Below are 26,086 nucleotides of genomic sequence, written 5' to 3'. Positions count from 1 at the left end.
TTAGTATATCAGCCTAAGCTGATAAAAGGTGCCATCTGTGCCTTCAGTTTACAATGCTGGATCCAAGGACACCCCCAGACTACAAACCTGACTCTTTAGGGCTGGGGTGGGCAAAATGTAGCACAGGCCGCAGGCAGCCACTGCTGCACTGCTGAAATTGGCAGTGGCTGAAAACAAAATCACCAGTTTTCTGCAGCAAACCACTACAGAATGCCACAACAACCTAACCAAACTTATTTATAAAGCTAACTATTGTAGTGTTCCATAGTGGTTTTTTCACAATTTTTTTGCTGCCACCGGTTTCCACAGGGCAGCAGTAGGAGTGCAGCCCATGAGAGGGGTACAAGGGGACGAAAACGGCCCCCAGAACTCCCAAAGTCACCCATTCCTACTTTAGGGGGAATGCAACCCCCTCCAGAACAGGTTGAATATTACTCAGCCAGACAGAAGAACCACCTGCTAACTGTACCTCTGTCTCAGTTTTTTAGCCCTCACCTGAACACTGATTTAGAACATCCACTCCTTCACCTGGATTTGATGAAAAGGAGAGATAGAGCTGGGTGTTATCTGCATATTGGCAACACCTCAATCCACATCTCTGGATCATTTGCATTGTAACATTTGTCAATGTTTTGTAGCCAATTTGTAATGCGAATTTCTTTTCTGTGGCATGCTAATTTTCAAGCTGGTACAATAGCCTATGGATGAAAGGTACCTTCACACTAAAATACCAAGAGCTTGTTGGATCTAACACACTGACCTTCCCAACCTGGGGCCCTCCCATCATCCCCAGCCAGTGTGTGGGGCATCACATTGGGGAAGGCTGTAATACAACTTAACTTGGAATTGTGCCCTGGACCCAATCCTTCCCAGGAAGAGAGTGGAAATGGGTCTTAGATTTAAGTAGTCCTCCTCCCAACCCCTCCTCAGCACTCCTCAGTCAAGAGGGACTGTTAAGAGCATGAGCTTCCAAATGCAAATTGGAATGGGATATATCATTTCTGGAATTCACCTCTCCCATGTTAAGGAGTGTGGGAGAGAAGGAAAGGAAGAAAAGAGGAGTAGGAGAAGAGAGCAAATGAACCCAAAGCCTACTTCCTATCTCTTCCCAGGGAAAAAGAGACAGTAATGGGCACACAGGTTCTTGACAGATCAAAAATAGAGTTTATATTTGTGGACTCTGTGTTATAGGAGAGCCCTCTTTAAAAAATTTAAATCGTGTGTGTGTGTGTGTGTTTTGTGTGCAAAACAGCAAAAATAGATTATTTATAAAATCAGATCTTCTGGTATTTTTTGCCTCTGGCATCTGATGTGATACTTCTAGGACAGTCTGCCAGTATATGCATCTTTTAGGCAATTGAGAAAAAAGAACACTGAAGTGGAAATGATAAGATTAGCCTGTATCATGCAGCTTATGGATTATGTGTAATAAACAATACTTTGAGTACAGCAGATTGTGTAATGTTCTACTTAAGTTGATTTTGTGTATTTTTAGATGTGTCTGTTTTGAATAACACATTTATCCTTTTTAAAAATAATCAATTAGGTATTTGGGCATGGCAAATCAAATGGAGAACCAACATGGGCATTGCTCCTCACTGCATTTATTTGTGAGATAGGCATCCTTATAGCTTCTCTGGACAGTGTGGCTCCAATCCTTTCTATGTAAGTATGTGTATAGAAGCTTTAATAGATGGTTTGAATGTTGTACTTGAAGTAATAATAAGTAACAATAATAATCTTCCTATTTACTTTACGAGGCATTCAAGTACAAATGGATGTCGGGATAGAGAGTTCCAGAGATAGAGAGCTACAAGGTCAGGAAATTGAGGATATGAGCTTAAATCTAATGTCGTACAAGCGGACTTGCCCTTGCTCTTCTCTCCCCTGAAGCCCCCTGCACGTCCCTCCCAAATCTGCTCTGGAGGGTCCCCCAACCTTCTGGAACAGATTTGTGGGGCATGTGGGGGTGGGGGGAGGAAAAATTGTTCTGCTTTTGGTTTCAGTTTCCCCGGTGGACAGCCAGGGTGGATACAACCCAAAGTCTTGCATATGCAAAGGACAAAGTTAACAGAAGAAGTTTAAATAAAATACAACAAGACAGAGGAAATAAAAATAATGTATATTATTATTATTTGATATATATACTGCTAACTATATTTAAATAATATTTCTAAGCTCTTTACAAAAGATACTTTCCTCAGTGGCTAGCACAGAAGCCACACAGGCTGGGGGAGGTGTTCCTCTGCTGTCTGCCTATTCACTCGACTTCGTAGAATTCCATGCACTCCCCTGTCTCCTATAGTGACCAGACAGCTTGTTAAATACAAGGCTGGAATAAGTGATGCTACACGTTACAGAAGGGAGGCCATTTTTGGCAATAGCCATGTAACAGATGTAATGTACTATTCATCCCTGAGGCAGGTCATTCTAAGGTGTAGAAGGCATTTACTGTAGGACTGCAGTCTCCTTCTTAACCCCTCCAAGCCCAGTTTTAGCACAATACAGGCAGTTGTGTTCATCATGTGCCCCAGGCCTTCATTGTAGAGAATTGTCGGACTGGCCTTTTCAATCCTCAGGTACCTTGAAGGTTACCATTCATCCATGTAACTTACCCCCTTCTTTTTTCCCCTTTCATTCGATTATCTCTGTTCCCAAGACTACCGTGAATGGCGGTATTCATTTAAATTGTCAATGCGTTTTTCTTTGTAGGTTTTTCCTTATGTGCTATCTGTTTGTGAACTTGGCGTGTGCAGTTCAGACTCTTCTCCGTACACCAAACTGGAGACCTCGTTTCAAGTATTATCACTGGTACAGAATGTTCTTTACAAATGTATTGCCTTGAAGGACAAAAGCAAGCTTTGGGTTTATATGTGTGTGTGTGTGTGTGTGTGTGGGGGGGGGTTATAGGCACCTCAGACATTATGAGTATTTTTTGTTTATACTGCATATCTTTATTTTTCAGCATTAAAGCTATAAGAGGGTACAAAATCCCAATAAGAAACAAGTAGCAAGAAAAACTGATTTTCCTGTTGGTTATTCTGTGGTTCCCATTAGTCTATAGATCAGAAGAACAGGAAGATAGATAGGAACAAAAACACAATGATAGCTGTTGTTAAACAGAGTGTAGGCATGAGCAGTATCTTTCATGAGACAAACCAGAGGTTGAAGAAAGCTGCTTTTTCATGCAGCCTCTGTGAGTTCTAGGTGTTCAGAACAAAATTTAACAGAAAGTTTTTTTTTATAGTTCTTTATACTTTTCTAGCTTATTTTTAACACATGAGTGGGCTGCTCTGTGAATTTTATATTTTATTTAATACAGGGAGATTGGGGCAGGGGAAGAGGAAAATAGAAATACGCTCCTCTGTGATACAGGCCATCCTTACTGGGTTTGCTTTAGCTCTCCCCAGGCCCAAGGAAAATAGATATGAGTAGTTTGAGATGTTGAAAATTAAGTTCTTAACTTCCACGAGCATGTGAACAAATGAGCACACACAAATTAATTTTGGGCATATAACGAGCACAGTTAAGGGCTGCTTTCTGTTACTGTTAAAAGGACATAGCTGTAGATTAGAGAGTGAATGTCAGAAGTCTGAAATCATGCATACATCTCTGAGAGAAAAGCTGTGTATGGGCAAGACTCTAGAAGCCTTGTTATCTTCTCTTTAGAGATAGATATGTGTGTAACAATACTGACACAGTACTCATGATCTCATGCAGCTCACTTTATGACCTTGGACAGGTAACTATCCTGTACATGTTTAGACAGAAAGATGCTGGCTGGGGAATGCTGGGAGTTAGGACTTTTTTTTGTCTGAACAGGCATAGGATTGCACCCTAAATGAATAAAAATACAAAAACTGCAACTTGTTTGTGAAAGTCTGAAGAACTTCAGATCACTAGAGAATAAAGACCTATACTTGTTTGCATCTGATGAACTAGTAGGCATAGAAGTTTATGTCACAATCAGTTGGCCTCTAACATGTGACTGTTTTGTCTTTTCCCTGCTAAGTAATTACTTAGCCATGCTGTTCCTATGGCTTTGCATCTGTTTCTTAGGGAAATATTCATTCAGACTCCAGATACGGGAATATACCTCTTCCTTGGAAATAAATTAATCTGTTAATCATCCTTGATTAGGTTTTTATGACAGTTTTACTGCACATGTGTTTTAAAAATACAAGCAGGAATAAAGATAGAAAATGTCCGGAAACTGAGGAGCCATAGGGGAGAGATACACATTACAAAGATACCCAATACTAGAGAGAGAGAGCTGGAAATTGCTGTTCCCTTCACTACCTAAGCACATATATACCTTAGTTTTTGCTACTTGAGAAGTAGGGTGGGAGGAGTTGAAAATAGAAACTACACATTTTATAGTAAACAAAAGAAAGTGTATTATTTGGACAGGAACAGTCTCATACGCTTCCTGTACGCGCCTCTCATAAAGATGGCAGCACATTTTAGGTGCAGAAATGCATCTTGGATTTTGGTGTTCCATGCTTCTACAATGTACACAGGAGTTATTGGCTGTGTTTAGATGTCACTTTAAGCCATGGTGGCTTAATAAGCTACTCACGGTAGTTTATTTTTTAAAATAATCCATGATGCCCCGCCACACGAACTGGCTAATAAACTACTGTGAGTAGCTCATTAAGCTACTGTGTGTAATCTGAGTCATCCTTCTGCCCCCTGGCCTGCTGCAGTCCTCCCACCCAAGCAGTGGCACTGTTTCACCCATTGATGACATTCCAGCATCACCCTAACGAAGTGGGGGTGGCGGCTCCAAAGTGCTGGAGGTTTGCAGTATTGGGACCAAACTTCATACACAGCTGTAGCACTCTTGCTAAAGCGTGGTAGTCCTATAGCAAAATGGCACTATAGCACTTTAGTGAATGAGCAAAAGAGCGTTACAGCTGTGTTTGAAATTTGGTCCCAATCCTGCAGACCTCTAGGGTTTTATAGCCACCACCACCCTTTTTGATGAACTCAGGATTTTCACTCCGTTGTGAGTAATTGCACTGGGTTTCGATGATGCATCAAGTGCCTCCTAACTAGGGGAGGCTATGTGTGACATTTGGTCCCAATCCAGAAAACCTGCAAGGTGTTATAGCCGCCACTCTCTTTTTGGTGCACCTGGGATTTTTGCTTCTTTGTGAGTAATCGCACAGGATTTTGATGGTGCATCGGGTGCCTCCTGACAAGGGGAGGCTGTGTGTGAAGTTTAGTCTTGATTCTGCAAACGTAAGGTGTTCCCAACTGCGCATTTCCCACCATAGACACTACTGAAATAGGTTGTATAGGCTGTTTCCTTAACACAAAGAATACCTACAGGAGCAAAGCAGCAGCGATCTGAACTGCTCTTGCAGCACAATTCCATAGGCGACCAAAATAACCCATGGTGCCCTCGAGATGACATGATAATCCACAGTGAGTTAAATAACTCCTACCTCAGACTGTGAGTTATCAGAGTGGGTTATATTGGGCAAATAAGCCATTGTGTGTTGGAAAATTCCTGGCAGATGACACGATAACCCATGATAGGTTAAATAAATGATTGTGGGTTATTTAACCCATCATGTCATCCAAACCCAGTCATTCTCTTGATGTTGTACATTGTAACGTAATTCCAAAAGAGAAAATATTTCACAGAAGTGTCTTCAGTGTTCCCCAAAAGTCCTTTGAGGTTTTCCCCCAAATTTTTCCAGTTTTTTTTCAGGCCTTCATAACTGTAGTCACAAGCATCACTGCAGAAGGGCGTTAGTCACAATACTAATTAGACACAATACCTTTGTTTAGTGAGTACCTGAACTTTTTTTTGGTAATATATTGTAAATTATAAAATGAAATACCTGTTATCTCAGATACTCTTTATTATTCTACTAGATTTAGTAGAACATATGCATAAATGTTACCAACATAGAACATTTGTTTTTGCTTTTTAGGACTCTTTCATTCCTGGGGATGAGTTTATGTCTTGCCCTGATGTTCATTTGCTCTTGGTATTATGCCTTGGTTGCCATGCTAATAGCAGGATGTATTTACAAATACATAGAATACAGAGGGTAAGATTACACACTTATTTGATCTTCAGTGTGGTTGATCAAATAAGAAATTTAATAAGAAAAATCTTCCTGCCCAGTCTTATAAACTAGAAAAATGCCCATTGATATGATAAATTTTATTTACTTCCACCCAGAGAAATGAATTCTCTCCCATTGTCTTTTATGAAGAGAGGTACATTTTATGGGGTAAAGACACAAAAGTTTAATATTATTGTTTTCTGTATGGCCTCATTTAAACGACATATAACTATTACTCAAGCTTGTGAGGTTATTCTTCAAGAAAGGCACTAATTAATGGTCTCTGTATTCCTTATAAACAGAACTGTATGTGACCTACCTACCCAGAGCTGATACTACTTGACCCTGGTGCACATTGTATGGTTGGGAATATGCATAGAGTGGATTGTATATAGGCAAACATGTCCTTGCACAATGTAACCAACCTTACCCCACAGGCTCATACATAAAAATAAAGGAATCATCGAAGGCCTGATGCCAACATGGGATATGACCCACCCAGCAAACAGCTGTAGTAACCAGTTCTACAAGCTTAGCACCAGTGGAAAAAGAAACTAGTTAATAGGAATGTACAGACGTTTTCACTCAAAGAACTGTTATTAAAATGGGATCAAGTCGGGATCATTCAGGATACAGTGCATCAAGAACTTGTCCTGTTCAAGCCTCTTGAAATGCAACTCCCCATTTATTTCAATGAAGCATGATACACGGGGACATTCTTGACAGATGTTACCTTCTGTCTGTCATTTATATTACAAAGGCCAATTCGTCCATTCTAGTTACTCCATAGTCCAGTAATGACTAAAGCAGCCTTCCCCAACTTTTTGGATGTGTTTAACTACAATACCCATAATTCCTAGCCACTATAGCTAATGGATATACTGGCTGAGAATTATGGGATTTGCAATCAAAGAGATCTGGAGGGCCCCAGGTTGGGGAAGGTCAGGCTAACGTATATCTTTTAGAAGAGAATTTAGAGTTGATTTAAACTGATACCAAAGTAATAAAAGACTCATTTCTCTTCTTCGTCACCTTTGACCAGTAATCTCTAATCCCAAATCCATTAAAAACATTAAATTAGATTTTTTTCAAACATTCTAGCAGTGGTTTTTGCAACCCTTGATTTTCACCTGCAAGAATTCATCTTTGCTGTGTTTCAAACACTGCCACATGACAGAAGTGATTTGAAGATAGTCTCTTGTGGATTCATTGTCAGGGAGATTAGATGTGTAAAGTAAAATGTAATTTACAAAACTGAGTCACTCTGAACCCCAAGGTAGTTTTGTGCATTATGTTCTGTATAATGAAGTAGAATTATTATCATAAACATACATTTTTTGTGACTGTCCTTTTTATTTCGTCTTTTAAGTGCTGAGAAAGAATGGGGAGATGGAATCAGGGGGTTGTCTTTGAATGCTGCTCGCTATGCTTTGCTTCGGGTTGAACATGGCCCTCCTCATACCAAAAACTGGAGGTAAGAATAAATTCCCTACAATCATATACTTACTTACCTGGAAGAAAGCCTAACTGAACTCAATAGGGCTTACTTCTCAATACACATGTGTAGGATTTCACTGTAAGAAGTGGATTTCAGAAGAGTTCTGCAGTGTGTGTGTGTGTGTGTGTGTGCACGCGTGTACGCGTGTTAGTATTGAGCGTTACTTTTCCTTCAATAATTTTCCTTCATTTTGAAAAACATTTTTTAAAGCTGATTTTCATAAGAGTGTGAGCGGGTTCGGACAATCAGTGGGGGAAACAACAACACGTCATGGGTTGCCAGGTTGTCCAAACCCAGCGCACAGCACAGACATAGTGACTTTTCAGCCACCCTACAACCTCTACTGCCAGCCATGTGTTGTAGGGTGGGTGAAAAGTCACTACGCCCACACCGGGTTCGGATGATATGGCAACCTGCAATGTGGCGCGGGAATTAGGGTAATCCTGGTTGCACGACCGCCACACATAGGGGCGGAGGAAGCAACTGATGCTGCATTGTTTTCCCGGCTGAACGTCTGAACCTGGCCTGTAAGTCGTATATCTAATTGAAATATTCTCCAGAGAAACTTCATTTTCCTCCTTAAACTCTTTACTTGCCTATTGATGCATTGAACTGGCTCCTGCACACAGCCTCCCTTCTCTTCAAAGAAGAAATTGGAGGCTTTCACTTTTGTTTTTTGATTAACTGCCATGTGTTGTTCTGTCCAAAGAACATAAAAAACTGTGGTTAATCTTAATCATGGTTTGTTTGAAACCAGCCAACTTCAGACCATGAGTTATGAAGTTCTGTTCTTTCAACTAGCTATAGTTAAGATTAACTACACTTTAGGTTTGGACTAACTGCTGTTAATCAAAACAGCAGCAAAAGCTTCTGATCTCCTTGCAGCTGCATTGGAGGAGGAGGAGGAGAGACGGGGAAGCACACAACCCGGGGCTCACATCCATCATGGAAACTGATGGTTTATTGTGGTGTCCAGACTGGCCCAGCTCATAATCCCAACTGTGAACTATTATTTTTTTCTTGTGTGTATTATTATTTATCTGTGTATTAAAACTTTCTCCTTTGCTTCATCTTCCCTTGCATTTTTCCAACTTCGTCTGTTTTTATTTCATTTCTCTCTCCCATATTTAATCTGTCTCTGCCCTCTGGCTCTGTCTATTCTGTATTCAACCTCATCCAGATCTTCCTATTCTTAAGAAGTCCTTCTTGGACCTCTCATCTCCCTCCACTTACAGTCCATCTGTTTTTTCTTTCTGTGTCTGAGGCCTGTACCCACCACTGTTTAAACTCTTCGAACTCTAGCTCTCTTCTTGAGTACTCAGTAATCTCATTATTATAACTAGTAAAGCCCATCTGAAAGTATCTCTGTGCACAGACACACGTTGGACCCCTCTGTGAAATACTGTTGAATTAGGACCGAGTTATACAATGTCAGATGTGGAGAGAGGCTTTGCTCTCTGTCACAGTGTTCTCAAGTTAAACCCTTTATGGAAGGAAATGACAAACAATAAAGGGTATACTGGGCATACAGTCAGGTGAAGGCTAAATCTGCTCCTGGTGACCCCAGTCGTTGAGAATAAAACCTGCTCCTGCCTTCTTCCTGTTTTCTGTATCTTGGTGACACTAGAATGTCATGGAATTTTAGGAACTGGGTTTCAGTTCCTGTATATATTCAGGTTGTCATAAACTTGCATTCTTGACCTCATCACTCCCTACCATTTATTTTAACATTACACTTCAGGCCACAAGTCTTGGTTCTGTTGAATTTGGATTCAGAACAGTTAGTAAAACACCCTCGGTTGCTTTCCTTCACCACTCAATTGAAAGCTGGAAAGGGATTGACCATTGTGGGATCTGTGCTCCAAGGAATATACTTGGATAAATACTCAGAAGCTCAAAGGGCTGAGGAGGTATGTAACAGCAAGAATAAAACTTGTAAATATGAATAACTGTGTTTGGGTTCAAATATCATAGAATGGAGGATGGCAATTCACTCTTTTTCTTTACTGCCTGCTGTGAATAATTAAGCAAAGTTTTAAATATTGGCTTTACAGTATTCTGATGTTATTGGTTTAATTGTATTCAATAATTCTGGCTATTTTTAATTATGTTATACAGCGCACTCAATTTTGTGGGTATGTTTAAATACATGATGACAGATATACATTTGTTGGATCTAGTTCCTACATATTTGCAGTTGTCATTTTATCCAGTTATTTAATATTTTGTTCAATATGTCATTTCTTTGGTTACAATGACTAGTAGAGAATACCGTAGTGAATATGACTTAACTATGTTTTTAGACTATGTCCCAGTGCAGATGTAACATTTTGCTGATCTCTCAAGCATGATTAAGAGGTTGAAAGTATTTCTCCTTACCCGTTGGATTCTTGCACTCCTTCCCATTTTTCTCTTCTGTCTCTCCCTCCTCTCTCCCACTCGAATTCCCCCTCACCTTTGCAAAATTATAGCTGCACTTGAGGTGAATAACAATAGTTAAGTGTAATCCAAAGTCTGAAACCAGGGTATGAAGCTGGTTTGCACAGTTGTAGGGTTGACCTTGTTGTAGGTGTAATTCTAATAATGATTAGTGCTGAAGGGAGGCAAGTAGGAGGGAGGATGGGAGAAGAGTGTGTAGACCCATGCTGTTAACCTTAGTTAAAAGACCAGAGAACATTCTGTATCAGGTCTCGGTAGTAATCATGGCTGTATCAAAATGATTTTTACAAGGATGACATCAATAGCCATTTGACTTTCACTGTAGCTTGGAATTATTTTCTAGATATTTTCTATAAATGTTCATGTATAAAGTTCATGCAAGGCCATAACTTTACATTGGCTCACTCTGTGGGAAATCATGCAAATACATTTCCTTGTATAAGTGGTTGTTCTGTGTTTGAAGGGAAAACACTGTACACTTTTTAAAAAAGAAGTTCACAGTATCACTATCGGACAGTGTATCACAACAATACTTACATGGTTAAATTGGATAAATGTTCTGTGATGTTGGTTAATCATGAGAGAAGAGAGCCCCACATTACTGAGGCTATTGATTCCTTGCCATTTGGAGAGTTGGAATTGAAATGAAATTTGTGGACAGGGTTCCATCAAAATACTGATTTAAGACAGATGGCTATAATATATGGTCAGAATTCCTGCAAAGTTCAGTTGTGAAATTAACAAAATAAAAAGACCATTTAATGACCAAATTCAGAGCTTGTAAATGATTTGAAAAAAATGGTTGAGCGTTGCTCTTCATTGTATGGGGGACACTAGAGTTCTTCAAAGAAATGGGTGAGGAGGAAATTATTTGGCATACCTAGTTCAGTGGTTAGATTTTCTGCACAGTTTTTACTTCTCCCGAAAAGTAAGCATAGCACAAAAGAGCCCACATAGAAATCTTCAGACTCAAATAAGATTATCTTTGGCAGAGTTGCACACTAATGGAAACATAATGCAGGCACAAATGTTGAGCAGCCAGACTATGGTATTGCTATCAGCCCCACCTATATTTTATGAGAGACTTGTAGATTAAAGTAGCAAAAGAAAAAATTAAGAATGAACACAGAGTTCTTCCATTCCATTCTGGGGGTTTGCTCTACCAAATGTACCATTCCAGTACCTTCTGATTCAGTGGTTCAGTGTGAATTTCTAAGGTTAATTTTGGAATTGGTAAATGTACATTTTACTGCAGTTTTCAATTTACATTCTTTTTTTTCCCTTACAAGTTACCAACGTGCACCGGGGCAACATATATGTGCCTTCATTAATTCATAGCACAAACATGAATCCAGATGTGATCACACCAAAAATTTTCTTGCATTGTGACTTAAATCAGTCACTATGTTGTGGTGCAGATCAGTAAACTTGTAAGAAAAAGCGATGCAAACTGTGTAGGCTCAGCAGTCTGAACAAAATCCCAAATTAAAAAATGGAAGATTGGAATGCATTGATGCCACTCCACAAGCAAGATCAACTAAACACTGGGGTTCCAATAGTTCTCCCTATCCAAATGGGGAGTTTCAATCTGGAGAGATACTTGGTGGGGAGAATTTCATAAGCATCCCTTCCCCATTCTACCTGGGGTAGGATAGGAATGTGCTTGCTCTGTAAATATTCTTTTGGGACGTAGGGAAGACTTCTAGCAGTCATGTACACTCACAACAGCTGCATTTAATAAGCAGTGCTTGTAAGAGAGGATGCAGTATTATTTCAGGACTTTATCTTAGCTGCGCTTCTCATGGTTCTAAGATGTCCTAGTTGAAACCATGAGCCTGGGACAACCAAGTTACTGTCTTGCCTTTTAAAAATAAATGAGTTGGATCCAGGCTTACCCTTCCGCAAATGGAAGGACACTTTCTTTTTGTGGAAGGGACTGAGGTCCAGCAGAAGGAAGGGGGAGGGAAATGATTTTTGCTGACTCCCCCTCCCATCTGCAGCTCCCATTGCCACACTGTTCCTGAGTGTGTGTCCCAGCCCTCCATAGCAGCTTTTCAGGGAGGCACAGGGGGAAAGAGGAATCAGCATCAATAGCCTCTTACCCCCCCTTCCTCTGGAGAAGCACCCCATCAGTGGAGTTCCTCTGGATTCAACATGTCATGGTGATTCTAGGTGGGTTTGTTCCTTCCCTTTTCCCCTTGGTCTACCTGCCCTTGTGCCAGAAGTTAAACTGGATATCAAGTGTGGAAGACCAGTTGTATGATAAACAGCAAATGATGAAGAATAAGTTTTTATATTAATTTTATATAGTCTGCCAAAAAAAATCTGACAACATGTTTAGTCTACACACTTTTCCAGGCTCTGTCATTTCTCTCTCTGAGTTGTTTTACAGCTTTTTTTTCAGACTACTCATTTTAATGCATGGCTATGTGGCTACAGACTTTCCTGCCTTTTGTCCAAAAGTTATCACATTTTTAACTTAGCTATATTCAGGAAGGTTCAGAATAGTTCCTTCCTTGCTATGGCAGAGCTTGAACCATGCTTTGCAATATGCAATTAGAATGAACATGAGATAATTTGTAGCACAGTGCTTAGAACCAAATGCTTTATTCTTAGCCTGTGTGAAATCAGCATTTATTTAAATGTAGCACACCCTTAATATTTAACAAGATAGTGAAACTCAAGAGGTCTGCCTGGAATGATTCCAGGAAAAATGAGATGTCTTGGCAGTTTGTAAATGGTTGCTGAGATAAATTTTTAATCATAATTGTTTGATTATTTAAAAAACAATATAGTGATTGCTTTATTGTGTTCTAAAACTTAAAAGGTATTTTGAAAATTGCTCTTGGCTGCTGAAAAGGTAAGGTACATAAGAACAGCCATGCTGGATCAGACCAAGGGTCCATCTAGTCCAGCATTCTGTTCACACAGTGGCCAACCAGCTGTCGACCAGGAACCCTCAAGTAGGGCATGAGCGCAACAGCACCCTTCCACCCATGTTCCCCAGCAACGGGTGTACATAGGCTCACTGCCTCTGGTACTGGAGGTAGCACATAGTCATCAAGAGACAGTAGGAGTTTGAAGGGAGAACTGCATTCCCATAGTGGAATGTGTATGAGAAAGATTCCCCAACTCTTTTCTGGAGTCTGGAGAAGGGCTGAAGGAATCTCCCTAACTTGAAGGAAGTTCAGAAAGTATTGGAAAGCAGCAAAACGTGTTGCTATTTCTGAGGCTCAGCATGAGTAAGGACATTCCCCGCCCACCCACCCAGACACACTTTTCCAGAGGCTAGTGGTAGTGCTTAATTATTGGGGGCCTTTTTTGATCAAGCATCAAAATAACTTCCATGCACCACATACAAACATAGATTAAAAATGTGTTTAAAATTTTACTCTCTGTTCAATCAGATAAAAAGGTTACAGTCCAGTAGTACATTCTGCTGTGAAGTCCCACTGAATGAATTGACTGGCTGGGGAATTTGACTGGCTGGGGAATGCTGGGAGTTGTAGGACTTTTTTCTGTCTAAACATGCATAAGATTGTGCCCTTAATGTATTAATTTATATGTAATTAATAGTCCAGATCACAGAAAGAGATGACACATCTTATACCCAGCCTTCCTCTCTGTTCTTATTCATTCAAATTGATAAATTTGCACCCTACTTTTAAGAGGTAAATCTAATTTTCAGATTACAAAGGTGATAATTAGTTCAATAATTCATTTCCTCATTTTAGGCCTTTAAATGTTTTCATTTAACACATGACTTCTTTTCCATTAATTCAACCTTGTTACTTAATAATTTTAAATATCAAACTGGTATTTCTGAGAAGAATTAGTCATTCAGTGGGTTAGAACTGCTTTACTTTTTCTTTTTTGATAAAATTGTTGAAGCCTGAAGTGTAACTAATACCTAAAACCCTGGCTGTTAAATCCACCTTCACAAATCCTCCTTCAGAAGAACAATTACAGAAAAATAACTAACGGTGCAATCCTATGCATACATACCTAGGAGTAAATCCCACTGAACTCAGTGGGACTTCTGAGTAGCTATGTATAGGATTGCACTACACACGTCCAGTTTAAGGTATTTGTTAGTTTGGCATACATTATGGGCAGTATCCAGTGCTGCCCATCTGTGAGCAGGGCCCACTGTCTCTTCTGTTCTATGAGTGGCCAGACCTGCCGATTCCCTTCCGCAAGCAGTGCCCATCACTTGTGGAATGGAGATTTAGCACCTCTGGGGGCAGGCCCCCAGACAAGTGGAAACCCTCATTTCTGGAACGGAGCAGGTCAGCAGACCTCCCATATGTGAGCTCCACCAGACTGGCCCGTCCCAGAAACAAGTGTTTCCACTTATTTTGGATTGCCTCTGGGAGTACTGAATCTCAATTCTGCAAGTGGTAGGTGCTGCTTGCAGAAGAGAATTGGTGGGGCTGGCTGCTCACAGGGTGGTCTCCACTGGATACTGCCCTATCCTGCCACATTGGCCCCAGTCAATTAAAAATGCATCAAACTCAATAAGGTTATTTTATTTGATTAAGGCCTTGAGTTATATAGAGGTCTCTTGAAAGAAAATAGAAAAATAGCTGAGGGCTACATTGTCTGGGTTCAGACAATCAGCAGGGGAAAAAAGTCATGATGGCCTCTTTTCCTCCTCTGATTGTCTGAATCCAGTCATTGTGTCTGCCATCTAGTAGAGTACGTATGTTAGCCCATGATAACGATACTCATATTGGTTGCACCTTAAAGGCTAACAAATTTATTCTGAGGTATAAGGTGGGTGAGCATCCAAAATGAACACAAAGGGAGAGAATAGTTTCAAAGGGAGAGAATAGCCAGTCACCAGTGTTTAGAGCACAAGACAATCTGTTTGTAAGAATCTCTACATTTTTTATACCCCTTTGTGGAAGGCCTCATATTAAAGAAAGAGGCCTAAACACGTCAGGCTTTTCATCAGTAAAATTGTTTACAGTATCTTGAGACTATTCTCTCCTTTTGTGTAACAAATTTATTCCAACATGATCCTTTGTAGGCACAAGAGCCTACTTCATCACATGCATTAAAGTTGTTGCTGAAAGTCTTGGATGTTGTTAAACTTTACTGCCCACTTTTAATGCATCAGATGAAGTAGGCTCTTGCTAATGCGTGTTCATGTCTTGCTAAATTTATCAGCTTTTAAAGTGCAACAAGACATGTCATTTTTCCTATGTAGAGAAGAATCTCCATGGAGGAAAAGTGTTCCCATGTACATTGTGATGTGTGCAAATCATGCTAGTGTGTATTTTTGCTACAAATACATGCATTTGGAAGCCAAATTGGCCTGATCTTTCCATAATCCTTGTCTGTGATGGGAAAGCAAGAGCATTCCTTTCCTCCCCAACACCTGTCCTACCTCTGAGGCCACTTGGATGGCCAGTATGTGCATATGTGAAAATTGGGTTTTGTCTGGGATATCAGTTGCCTTATGCACATGTGATTTCATGTGTGCACCCTATTAAAACATTAAACTCATGCATGGAAGCCTGGAGGGGCAGGTGCTCCCATGTGACACAAAGCCATGATATCACTTCCCCCATGACATGTAGAGAGATGATCAGGGGAGAGTATCGTCCAAACCAGGCCACTGTAGCTCACTAATATATGGAATTGCTGCAAATAGATGGTCTTGTAATTAGCACAGTGTGCATACTTTTGCTTGTAGGACAGTTATCTGCATGTAGGAAAAATGTTTTGTTGGGTGACCTTAATTCTCAGTGCAATGGAGAACAAAGTTACTTGAGAATTCAAAACACTCTCCAGCCCAGTTTACATCCAGTGTAAACTCGACATAGTATTGTGACATGCTGGTACTTACTGCCTTAATAGTCTGTTATGAGAGTTTATAAATATTTATGCATGTAACTACCTTTTCCTCCTGCAGAATATTAGGTCTTTAATGGGAGTAGAGAAAACCAAAGGGTTTTGCCAGATTGTGGTATCATCCAGTGTCAGAGATGGAATTTCCCATTTAATACAATCTGCTGGCCTTGGAGGGATGAAACATAATACAGTCTTGATGGCATGGCCTCAATCCTGGAAGCAGACTGATAATCCCTTCTCTTGGAAAAGTTTTGTTGGTATGTATTGGGCTGGTTCGCACTGACTGTTGGATTGTTGTAGGGTGGTTTGTTACCCACCCCAACCAGCCACCCTTGCTGAGTTTGCACACCATGAGAAGCCGCACCTGCAAGGGTAATTATGCAAATCCGGCCAGTACACACAAGGTGGTTTAACAAGCCGTGATGGCTTCTTAACCACCCTGTGATCGTACGAACCAGGCCGCTGTTGTAGAATTTATACTATCGTATGGACATCATGTACTATAATAATTCATATAAAATTTCATCTAATTGACTTGCATTTGAAATATTGAGTACTATCAACTGTGCCCTGAAACTGAGGTTTTGAAAACAGTAGGCTAAAGAGAATTTTACAGACGTTAGTAAAATATTTGGATGTGATTCGGCCAAAGTTATGCACATTTAATTTCCATTGATTCCAATGGGAAAATTGGGCAGTTCTCAACTCTTTCATTGAAATCTGTGGAATTCAACTTTGGCTGGATCTTTCCTTGACAATTAAAACAAAAAAGCATTTTACTTAGGCCTGGTCTAAAAATGCAGCGGGATGAGGTGCTATCATCCTGAGATGATAGAAAGTGATTGCAGGTGAAGGATGCCACTTTTTAATATGCTTTCCAGTAGAGAGATTTCTATGTAGAGGGAGTTCTTTATGCAGGAGAGTATTAAAAATATGGCTCCCATACCTGTAGTCTGAAGTGGCCCACTTTATTCTACCTCCCCATTCTGTTGCATGTGTTGACAAGGCCTCAGATACCTCAGCACAGTTTGGCCAGCTAGCAGGCTAGATGTGACTCCAGCACAATTTTATCTGCTGTTGGTGACCCTATCAAAAATGTTCACAAATTTTGTGAATTTGTAAATCTTTTAAAATAAAATTAAAAAGCTTGGTAGCTTCAACTTTATTGTACAACGAACCCCACCTCAGGCTTGTGCCTTGAGAAAAGAGTGTTCTCTGACAATATAGAAACTAACCATCTCTGGCTGAAGTGATTGGTGTGTGTGTGTGTGTAAAATATATGTGTATATTGTGTATATATACACATATATATGTGTATATGTGTGTGTGTGTGTGTGTGTGTGTATATATATATATATATATATATATATAAAATATATGTGTATATATATATATAAAAAACAGATCTGTGCCTTATTATATTCAAATTGTTGTCTAATGCTTTGAAAGAGTAACATTTCTATTAATTTCTGTGAGTCAATCTGGTAAAGATACAGCTCAGACTTCTATTAAAGTTTTGAAATGCCCTTCCATGACTTAAGGAAAAACATTTAAAAAACTAAAACAATTAGGCTCTAACAGACAGTAGTTTTCCAATGGTTTTGGACTGTCCTGTTTCTTCTTTCAGACACTGTACGAGAAACAACAGCTGCACAACAAGCTCTTCTAGTTGCTAAAAACATAGACTTGTTCCCAATGAATCAAGAACGCTTTAGTGAGGGTAACATAGATGTATGGTGGATTGTTCATGATGGCGGCATGCTGATGTTGCTTCCTTTCCTACTGAGACAACACAAGGTATTTGCAGTTATTTTAATTAGGAAACTGCTTTAAAATTCACAGGTTTGGTTTGTAGCTTCTCATGGGAGAGAATGTTTATTTATGAAACCATGTGAAGGACCTGAGACATTGATACTGGTGTGTAAAGAAAAATCATCATTGTCATTATCACTGTCATCATTCCAAATGTTGTCAGTACGGGATCTACCTGTGGCATAACTTTTGGAAGATGAGGGAGGGGTTGTTATACTAATGGTCAGTCACTGAGAAGTACTTATGTAAGCATAATGCCACCTTTTTGATGGATGATGTAGCAGATACACCTGAGTTGTTATGCACACAGAAAAGTCCCAGTTGCTGAAAATTGCCTCTCTTCCTCACATCCCTCGGCCTTCTTCTTTGGCATTCTACACTGGGAGTTGAAAGCCTGTGAGGGATGGGCGTTCCTGGTGTAAGCACCATTATGTATTCTGTGCAGCATGAACTCAAGAATAGCAGAAAGCACCAGTAAAAGTTAACTTCCCGGCACCAGCTGTAGCTGCAGTTACTAGAAATCACATTCACTTTTTTCATGAAATTTTCTTCTCTGCTGACAGGTATGGAGAAAATGTAAAATGCGCATCTTCACTGTAGCTCAGATGGATGACAATAGTATTCAAATGAAAAAGGATCTTCAGATGTTTCTCTATCATCTTCGACTTAACGCTGAGGTAGAAGTTGTTGAAATGGTAAGGTATTAGATTTTACCAATCACTTTAACAAAGAAACTTACATTAAATATGTATGTTTACCTTCAGCTGAAGAACATTATTTGTCAAATGTCGAAAGGTATAATTATTTATTATTATTATTTTTACTTTGCTTTCCATTCCATTATGAGATTCCCAAAGCATCTTATGAAACCATAGAAAAATGCGCCTCAATCACATAAAACGTCATCCATAAAACATTTCAGTAGTGAATAAAGCCAAAGGCCCAAACTTAGTAATTTGTACTGAAATGCCTGCCTTTTTTGATTTTTGATAAATGTCTGTAGTGTTGGACTTGGGCAGGACTTCAGATGGACTCCCTTTGTGGCAGCTCAGACACAAAGATAGATCAAATATACAGTTTATTCAGCCAAAATTATATATGCTTTAGGGTTTATAGTTTACCACAACATTCCCCAATCTGATGCATCTCAGATGTTTTGGACTTCAACTGCCACCAGTCCCAGCCAACATGGCTAATAGGAATTCTGGGAGCTGTATTCCAAAACATTTTATTTATTATTTATTTTATTTACAACATTTGTATATTGCTGCACATCTAAATAGATTCTGGAGAAGTGAACAACAAGAGAAAAAATGAACAAAAGATCAAAAGAATGAAACATGATATTAACGTTCTTCTTTGAAAAGCAGAGTGCCAATAAAATCACGGCTGGTTAGCCAAGGAAGGCTTCCTGGCAAAGAGCTGTTTTCAGGAGGCACCGAAAACAACTCAGTATTGGCACCTGCCTGACCTCCAGAGGCAGGGAGTTCCATAGGATGGGAGCAACCACACTGAAGGCTCTTTTCCTGGTGGACTCCAGTCGGGCCATTGGTCCATGTCGAACCACCAGGAGCAAGCCCTCCGATGACCTCAGTATTCTGTTCTGCTCTAACTCCAGCTTCTGGAGCAGCTTTAAGGGCAGCCCCACATAGGGCGTATTGCAGTTATCCAGTCTTGAGGTTACTAGCACCTGTACTACTGTGGCCAAACTATCCTGTCCAGGAGACACCATAGCTGGCAAACCAACCAAAGCTAGTAAAAGGCACTCCGAGCCACCATGGCCACTCCAGCGGCAGTGATGGATCTAGGACTACGGACCTGATCTTTCAGAGGGAGTGGATCCCCATACAGAACAGGCAATGAGCCTATCTCCCAGACCCAGGAACCTCTCACCCACAGAGCAGAATTAGCAGGGTTGCACTCCCCCATCCCTCTCTCAATAAAGGTCATCCATCAGGGTGACCAATGCTGATTCAGTCCCGTAACAAGGTCAAAACTCAGACCGGAATGGGTCTAGATAATGAGTATCCTCCAAGAGTCCTTGCAGTTGTTCTGCCACAACCCTCTCCAGAACCTTCCCTAAGAAAGGGGTATTTGCAACTGGGCAGTAGTTGTCTAAAATCATTGGGTCCAGAGTGGGCTTCCTTCAGGAGGGGACAGCAGTACTTCGTCCTTAAGGACAGCAGGAACCACCCTTCTTGTAGAGAAGCATTCACCACACCCTGGACCCACCCAGTCATACCATCTTGGCTAGCTTTTATTAGTCAGGAGGGACAAGGATCGAGAGGGCATGTGGTCGGTCGCATTGCTGCAAGCACCTTGTCCATTGTCTTCAGGCTGCAGTAACTGAAACCGATCCCACAAAATCAGGCAGATGGTGGCATAAGATACCTCAGCTGGAACTGTGCTAACAACAGCGTCAGGTTTGCTATAAGGACGAGTGATTTTGTCCTCAAAGTGTGATGCAAAAGGTCACATTGGGCCCTCGAGGGAACCAGGGTCCCATTTGTTGGGGAGAGTGTTAGCCCCTGGACCTCCCAAAAGAGCTCCACTGGATGGCTACTTGAGGACAGGATGGTGGCAGCAAACTAAGCCTTTGCTGCCCGCGCTGCCACACAGTAGGAACGCTTATGTGCTCTAGAGCATGCTCGGTCATCTTCGCTTCGAGTCTTGTGCCATTTGCGCTCTAGCCAATGACCAGCCTGTTTCACTGACTATAGCTCCCTAGTATACCATTGAGCAGTGCGGGCTCCACAGAGCGGGCTCAAGTTGATGGCCCTCCGCCTCTCACTGTTCTACAGTGAGACTAGGGCCTCAGCTGGATCACCAACTTTCCCAACTGGAAAATCCCCAAGAGCTTTCAGAAATCCATTGGATTCATTGTTTTCTGTTAGTTTAAGGCAACTAGTTTTCCAGGAGGGCCATTTTGAAAAGGGAGTGACTGGTAGTGAGCCGACACCTCAAGTTCTTAGCTCCTAAACTGGACTGTGAACGAGTTCTGTTGCTACAAAGCCAGTGTTGTGTAGTTGTTAGATTGTTGGACTTAAACCAGGGAGACCCAAATTCCAATTCTTGTTCAACCAAAAGCCTCACTAGGCGACCTTGTGCCAGTCTCTCTTTTGTGAAAATAACATTGAGAGAGGGCAACTATGTTAAGACACGCTGAGCTCCTTGGAGAAAAGCTGGGATAAAAAGTCGTTTGTTTGGTAGGTGGAGTCATAGGATACTATCCAGTGTTAGCTCTACGTAGAGTAGACCCACTGAAACAGAAGGGACTTAAGTCAGTCATGCCTGTGATGACGTCCTAGCATCTGGGTCTATAGAATGATAGCAATAATACATTGAGTGGCTGTGTGTTATGAGAATAAGGCTGGGTGAGTCTTTTCCCTTCCCCCTCCACCACAGCCATGTGGAGGAGATCAGAAATTTCCAGTTTTAATTAACCATTTAGGGTTTGTGTCATCAAAACCCTAAACTGTGGTTAATCTTACTTACGACTAGTTTTAAAAAGCCAGCTTCATTAACCATAGTTAAGACAAACCACAGTTTGTCCAGGTTTGGGTGATACAGCAAGCTGTGGCTAACCTAAAACAGAAGCGAAAGCTCCTCCCTGCAGTTGTGCCCAATAATGTATATTTAATCACGGATATTTATTTTTCTAGTTTGAAAATGATATTTCAGCCTTTACGTATGAGAAGACTCTTGTGATGGAACAGAGATCACAGATGCTAAAACAGATGCAGCTCTCTAAGAATGAAAGGGAAAGAGAGGTAATGCATTTTATTTTTATTTTTAAAAATGAAAGCCATGTATAAGAAGTTTGAAATACTGGTGCTAATAATGAGAACATAATTGACCCTGTCCAGGACATTCCTACAGGCAGAGGCAGGTCTGCCATGAATCATGGTGCAAAGGCTATCCAAGGCAATAGATTTGGGACAGCAGTTTTCACTTAGGAAGCATCATCCACCAAGAACTTTTCCTGAGTGAGAGCCCCATTGAAATTAGCAGAAGCATTTCAGCGAAGATTGCTCAAGAAGAACTCTCTGGTAGTCCTATGTTAATTAATTGGAGAGGCGCATGACTTGGATTAGCACTGGATTCCCACACTTGCCTCCAATGCATTGTTTTGAATGTGCAGATCAGATCCTTCCACTGAAATGAATGGAGACTCCTGTGCTTGCAAGAGGATCATTTTGTTTGTGCATTTGTGTGCACATAATCACTATTAAGATGTACAATTTTTAAATTGGATCTTCTGAATATATGATTTATTCTGCGTTTTAAAAAGAAATTTGATTGAACCATCAGTATTTGGCATCCTAGAGTTCTTGACTGGCAGCTGAAATCCTTTGGGGCTTAGAATAGTGTTAGATTTTGTCTTCTGCAACCTTATTTTTTTAGCTTAGTTATTTAGTGCTGTTATTTCAAATTAAGGGTAGTATACACTGACATTTCTATCCCATACTGAAATTCTGTGAAGGCTTCTTTAGGATTTTTTCCGCTCACTATTAAGGTACCTTATGGTTTTCAAAAAACTGTACTCTTGGGGTGGGGGGAAGCACCATTTTCATTTGTTCATATGCAAATCATTTGTTCTCTTGCAATGTTTTCAAAGTATAGGACTCCATCTTTAAACCCATATTAACAGGTCTGGTCAATAATGTTTTCTCTGGAGGGTAAAGGGTGGGACATGAACTGTTTGCATGTTCTGAAATTATTTTCCTAAAGATTAGAAAACACTTAAATACTTCCTTAACATATTACAAGAAAGATTCTTAGGTCTCTGCCAGTCATCTTGTATTCAGAATTCTAAGAGTAGCCAAATTGTCGAGGCTGAAAACAAATATTTTGCTTGATGACTTATTCCTTACAGTGAGAAGAGGCTGCCATATTCCTTATCTAAGAATTGCATTAAAATATGGAAAAACTACATTTTAAAATTCTTGTTTCTCTCCCACCACATATGGCTGATTCTGGAATTTTGTTTTGCTTGGTTGCATTCTTCTTCTTCTTCTTCTCAAAAATCTTTAATGTTTGAAGCCTACTGTGGACTTAATAGGTTTATGTTCTAATTTTATGCTATGGAACAGAAATCCTAGTGGTCATATAATTGTTTTTATTGATAATAAAAAGGAGCTTCTCCTTTTATATTTTCAACAGATAATGTTGCTGGGTATAAAATGCTTCCAGTGTGTTTTTGTTCTAAGCCTTCCTTTTGGAATATTTCTTTTATGTAACTGATGGACTGGTGCCAGAACCAAAAAGGATTAAAGGACATCACAGTTTTGAAATAAGAGTTGTCCTATTTGGTTTATGACTTCCAAATTCCTTATACCAAAATTTTAATTTGACAACAGACATCCCAACTTTGGAATAGTAAATAATTATTGTTTTCTTTTGGGAAAATACTAAATCTTTGGACATGCCCATAGGGTCTTTTAATTGCATTTAAGAATGTAATCCCATCTTGGAAAACTGGTGGAAGGGCAGAAAGTAACATATGAATATGTGTACAAAGTAGCACAGTGTCTGTGAAAAGGAGGTGAAGTTACAGAGCAGCATGGCGTCGATTGTTTAAATAACTTTTAAAATTAAGTGGCATCATATTTCATCCGCTAATATAATTAATGATATCCTTTTTTGTATGCTTGTTGTGCCTGGTGACCTTCCTGTCCCAGATTCAGAGCATCACTGACGAGTCTCGTGGCTCAATCAGAAGAAAGACCTGCTCTAGCCCACAGTGTATTGGTCAAGATGTAGCCCATCTCCTACCTAATGACATTCAAGAGGAAGAGGTAGAAGTTGTACCACCTGGTTGTTCCCTTCCCACTACCACACTTACAGTGCCGCTGTAAACCAGAACTGTACTAATTACTGCCATTGATCCGTTCTTCTAATTCTTACTAATCACTCTGTTCTAAGTAGAGAGTACCACCCCTACTCTATAGAAGCAAATTTTTTTGAACATGTGATAATAAATATGCATAGTTTTAGAAAGTACTTTTTGAATGATTTACTTCTGAATTAGTACCTTGGCAATTCTAACAATTTTTATAGAACTAAAAAAAAATACTTCTGAAAAGCAGCAATCTGTTTTTATTTGCTCTGGTATCTTTTGCTGCATCAATGAGTCTGTGGTGGCACAGCAGGTGGAATCACTTGATTCATTTGATGAACTGATTAATTGTTCAGTCTTTTATTACCAGGTATATTTAGTTTTGTTTAAATGTAGAGATTTTTCATGTGCAAGTTGCCCCATGTCACATAATCCCATGTCTTGGATTTATCCTACAATGTTTTACCTGGACAAAACTATAATAGTAAAAGTCTATCAAAAAGAAGGATAAGAAATGTACAATACACATTAATTAGCATTATAATGTGTTAAACATACCAGAAAATTAGCTTCTAGTTAATAAATGAGTTTACATTGGGGATTTGCTTCAGATTACTTCTCTCTGCTTTTATTTCAGTTTTTAATAGTTGGCAAATATCTTCCTTGGCCCAGTGCAGACATTTTCCCACCACAACACACATATTCTTCCTTCCCTCCCATGGTATGCTTTTACCATGGTGTAGTGCTATTTCTGCATAAATGTTAACTACAGTTGCAAAGTAGGCTTTAAAGTGAGTTTGGAAACTCTGGTTATAAGGGAATCAAGGCAGTGTTAACCTTAGTTGAGAGGGGAGGAGCAATTGGGAAGAAATGTGTGTTCCTAGACCATGATCCAAAATACTGGATTTGCAACGAGCCTCTTTTTAAGCAAGCACTAGCTACAATTTCAGCAAGCACTTGTAGCATATAATGATTATCTCAACTTTCCTTATGTAACCAAAGCTTTTATTACCCAACCCCATCCCTGTGCAGCCCTCTGTGCTCCCCAAGCATCTCCTGGGGTTTCAGAGGCTCTTCAGAATACTTTGGCTATGTGTACGGGACTGAAGATGGAGGGGGGTGGTGTAAATCTCCCCCCCCCCATGTACAGAGGAGTGTCTTAGAATCGAAGCCTATATTTATAGGGGAAAGTCACTGAAACTGATATCACTGCTGTTTACATTAAGGAAAGATGTATGATATTATTGCTTTTCCTCCATGCCAGAATGCATATGTTAATTGCAAAATTTTCAGGAAAAAACAGAAACTTAGATACCTGTTTTCACATTAATTTGTGTTCTGTGATAATGTTTCCTGCAGTGATATCTTCCATTGAGGAAAATATTGTCCCAAGATTGTTATTCTGATTTCTAAGCAGATCAGATAAATCTTCGGGATATTTAAAGGCTATAGCAGAACCTGAAACTCATAGGAGTCTTGAACTTAGGAGCTTTATTCAGGAAACCATACACACATATAGCTGTGACTTCTTTCAGTTTTTAAAATCACGATTTTTAGAATTAGAAGCCAACGCATTGGCGATAATCTAGCAACACTTGAGCTCCATTTGAAATCAGAGGAACTTGAGCACGCATAACTCTGGGCAGAATTGCACCTTTTTGCATTTTATTCCTTTCCTTAGATTTAATAATAGGCAGGGACAATCATTTTTATTTCTGAAACTTGGTTTTTCACATAGTAGAAATCATGTTTGCTGTGGTCCAGTTAATGGAAAAAGTGGCACTTCAAGTGTGAGTCCTTTCAAACCCAGAGACCCTAGTTTTAGATCATAGCAATGTGGAATGTTATTTTTGTGGTTCACCTTTAGTAGGTTCTGTGTGAATGTCTGAGACGATAACAAAAATACTCCAAAAGTAGAACATAGTGGACATCATCCCCCTTCCCACCTTTTTTAATGTTTATGTGTTTTGAATACCATGATTTCCTAGGTCTTCAATGTTTTCAGTCCAGCAGTAATTGATGTCACCAATTATAGTTCGTGCTCTAAATTTTGAGGGATTTTTGGTAACATTTTAAACTTAAATTTTAAAACCTGTATTGGATATTATTTGGTTTATGCCTTTGATACGGCCCCTTATTGCAACAAATCTGCATAGTTTGTTGTAGTATGATGTATTTATAGCTCCATTATCTGTAGCACTGTTCTTCATTCGTTAGCGAGCTGTTTGTCAAGAAATGTCAAGTAGAATGGTTACCAGTTATTAAAATTGAGGAATATAATGAGCTGTATAAGTGAAAATGCATACATATGAATTCAAACTTTGCTTACGATAATTAGATAATGTAATTGAGACTTGGGGAGGAAGAATAGCATTTCAGCATTATGTGTATTGATATCAATATTAATGTAAAAACCTTTCCAGTTAAGTGCTTGCATGTACAACGTATATAATAGCAATATTGATTATCTCTTTGGTGAGATGGTTCTTAATGTTTTGGACTTTTTGAGAGGGAAATATTGCTAATTATATTTTGAAAAACAGAACATCTTCTTGC

At 39.8% G+C, this 26,086-nt stretch overlaps 1 protein-coding gene across 15 annotated transcripts in view; it reads left to right on the top strand.

The window, feature by feature from the left end:
• SLC12A7 (solute carrier family 12 member 7) overlaps nucleotides 1-26,086 on the top strand; it is a 165,523-nt gene that overhangs the window by 122,142 nt on the left and 17,295 nt on the right. For 9 of the 15 annotated variants that reach the window (XM_084850652.1, XM_084850656.1, XM_084850644.1 and 6 more), the window contains 10 exons: nucleotides 1,547-1,665; nucleotides 2,713-2,811; nucleotides 5,946-6,065; nucleotides 7,453-7,557; nucleotides 9,323-9,491; nucleotides 15,941-16,136; nucleotides 17,507-17,676; nucleotides 18,255-18,386; nucleotides 21,354-21,461; nucleotides 23,373-23,489. In XM_084850652.1, the coding sequence (XP_084706778.1) occupies nucleotides 1,547-1,665; nucleotides 2,713-2,811; nucleotides 5,946-6,065; nucleotides 7,453-7,557; nucleotides 9,323-9,491; nucleotides 15,941-16,136; nucleotides 17,507-17,676; nucleotides 18,255-18,386; nucleotides 21,354-21,461; nucleotides 23,373-23,489 (1,335 nt within the window). The remainder of the gene's footprint in view (nucleotides 1-1,546; nucleotides 1,666-2,712; nucleotides 2,812-5,945; nucleotides 6,066-7,452; nucleotides 7,558-9,322; nucleotides 9,492-15,940; nucleotides 16,137-17,506; nucleotides 17,677-18,254; nucleotides 18,387-21,353; nucleotides 21,462-23,372; nucleotides 23,490-26,086) is intronic. The other 6 variants (XM_084850641.1, XM_084850648.1, XM_084850643.1 and 3 more) reach the window with 3 other exon arrangements.

The sequence above is a fragment of the Heloderma suspectum genome, chromosome 4, assembly GCF_057233095.1.
Source record: "Heloderma suspectum isolate Gila_16-S chromosome 4, 16-S_ref, whole genome shotgun sequence".
Classification (NCBI taxonomy): domain Eukaryota; kingdom Metazoa; phylum Chordata; class Lepidosauria; order Squamata; family Helodermatidae; genus Heloderma; species Heloderma suspectum.
The sequence above is the reverse complement of the archived record's forward strand: the minus strand, read 5'-3'. Positions and strand labels throughout refer to the sequence as shown.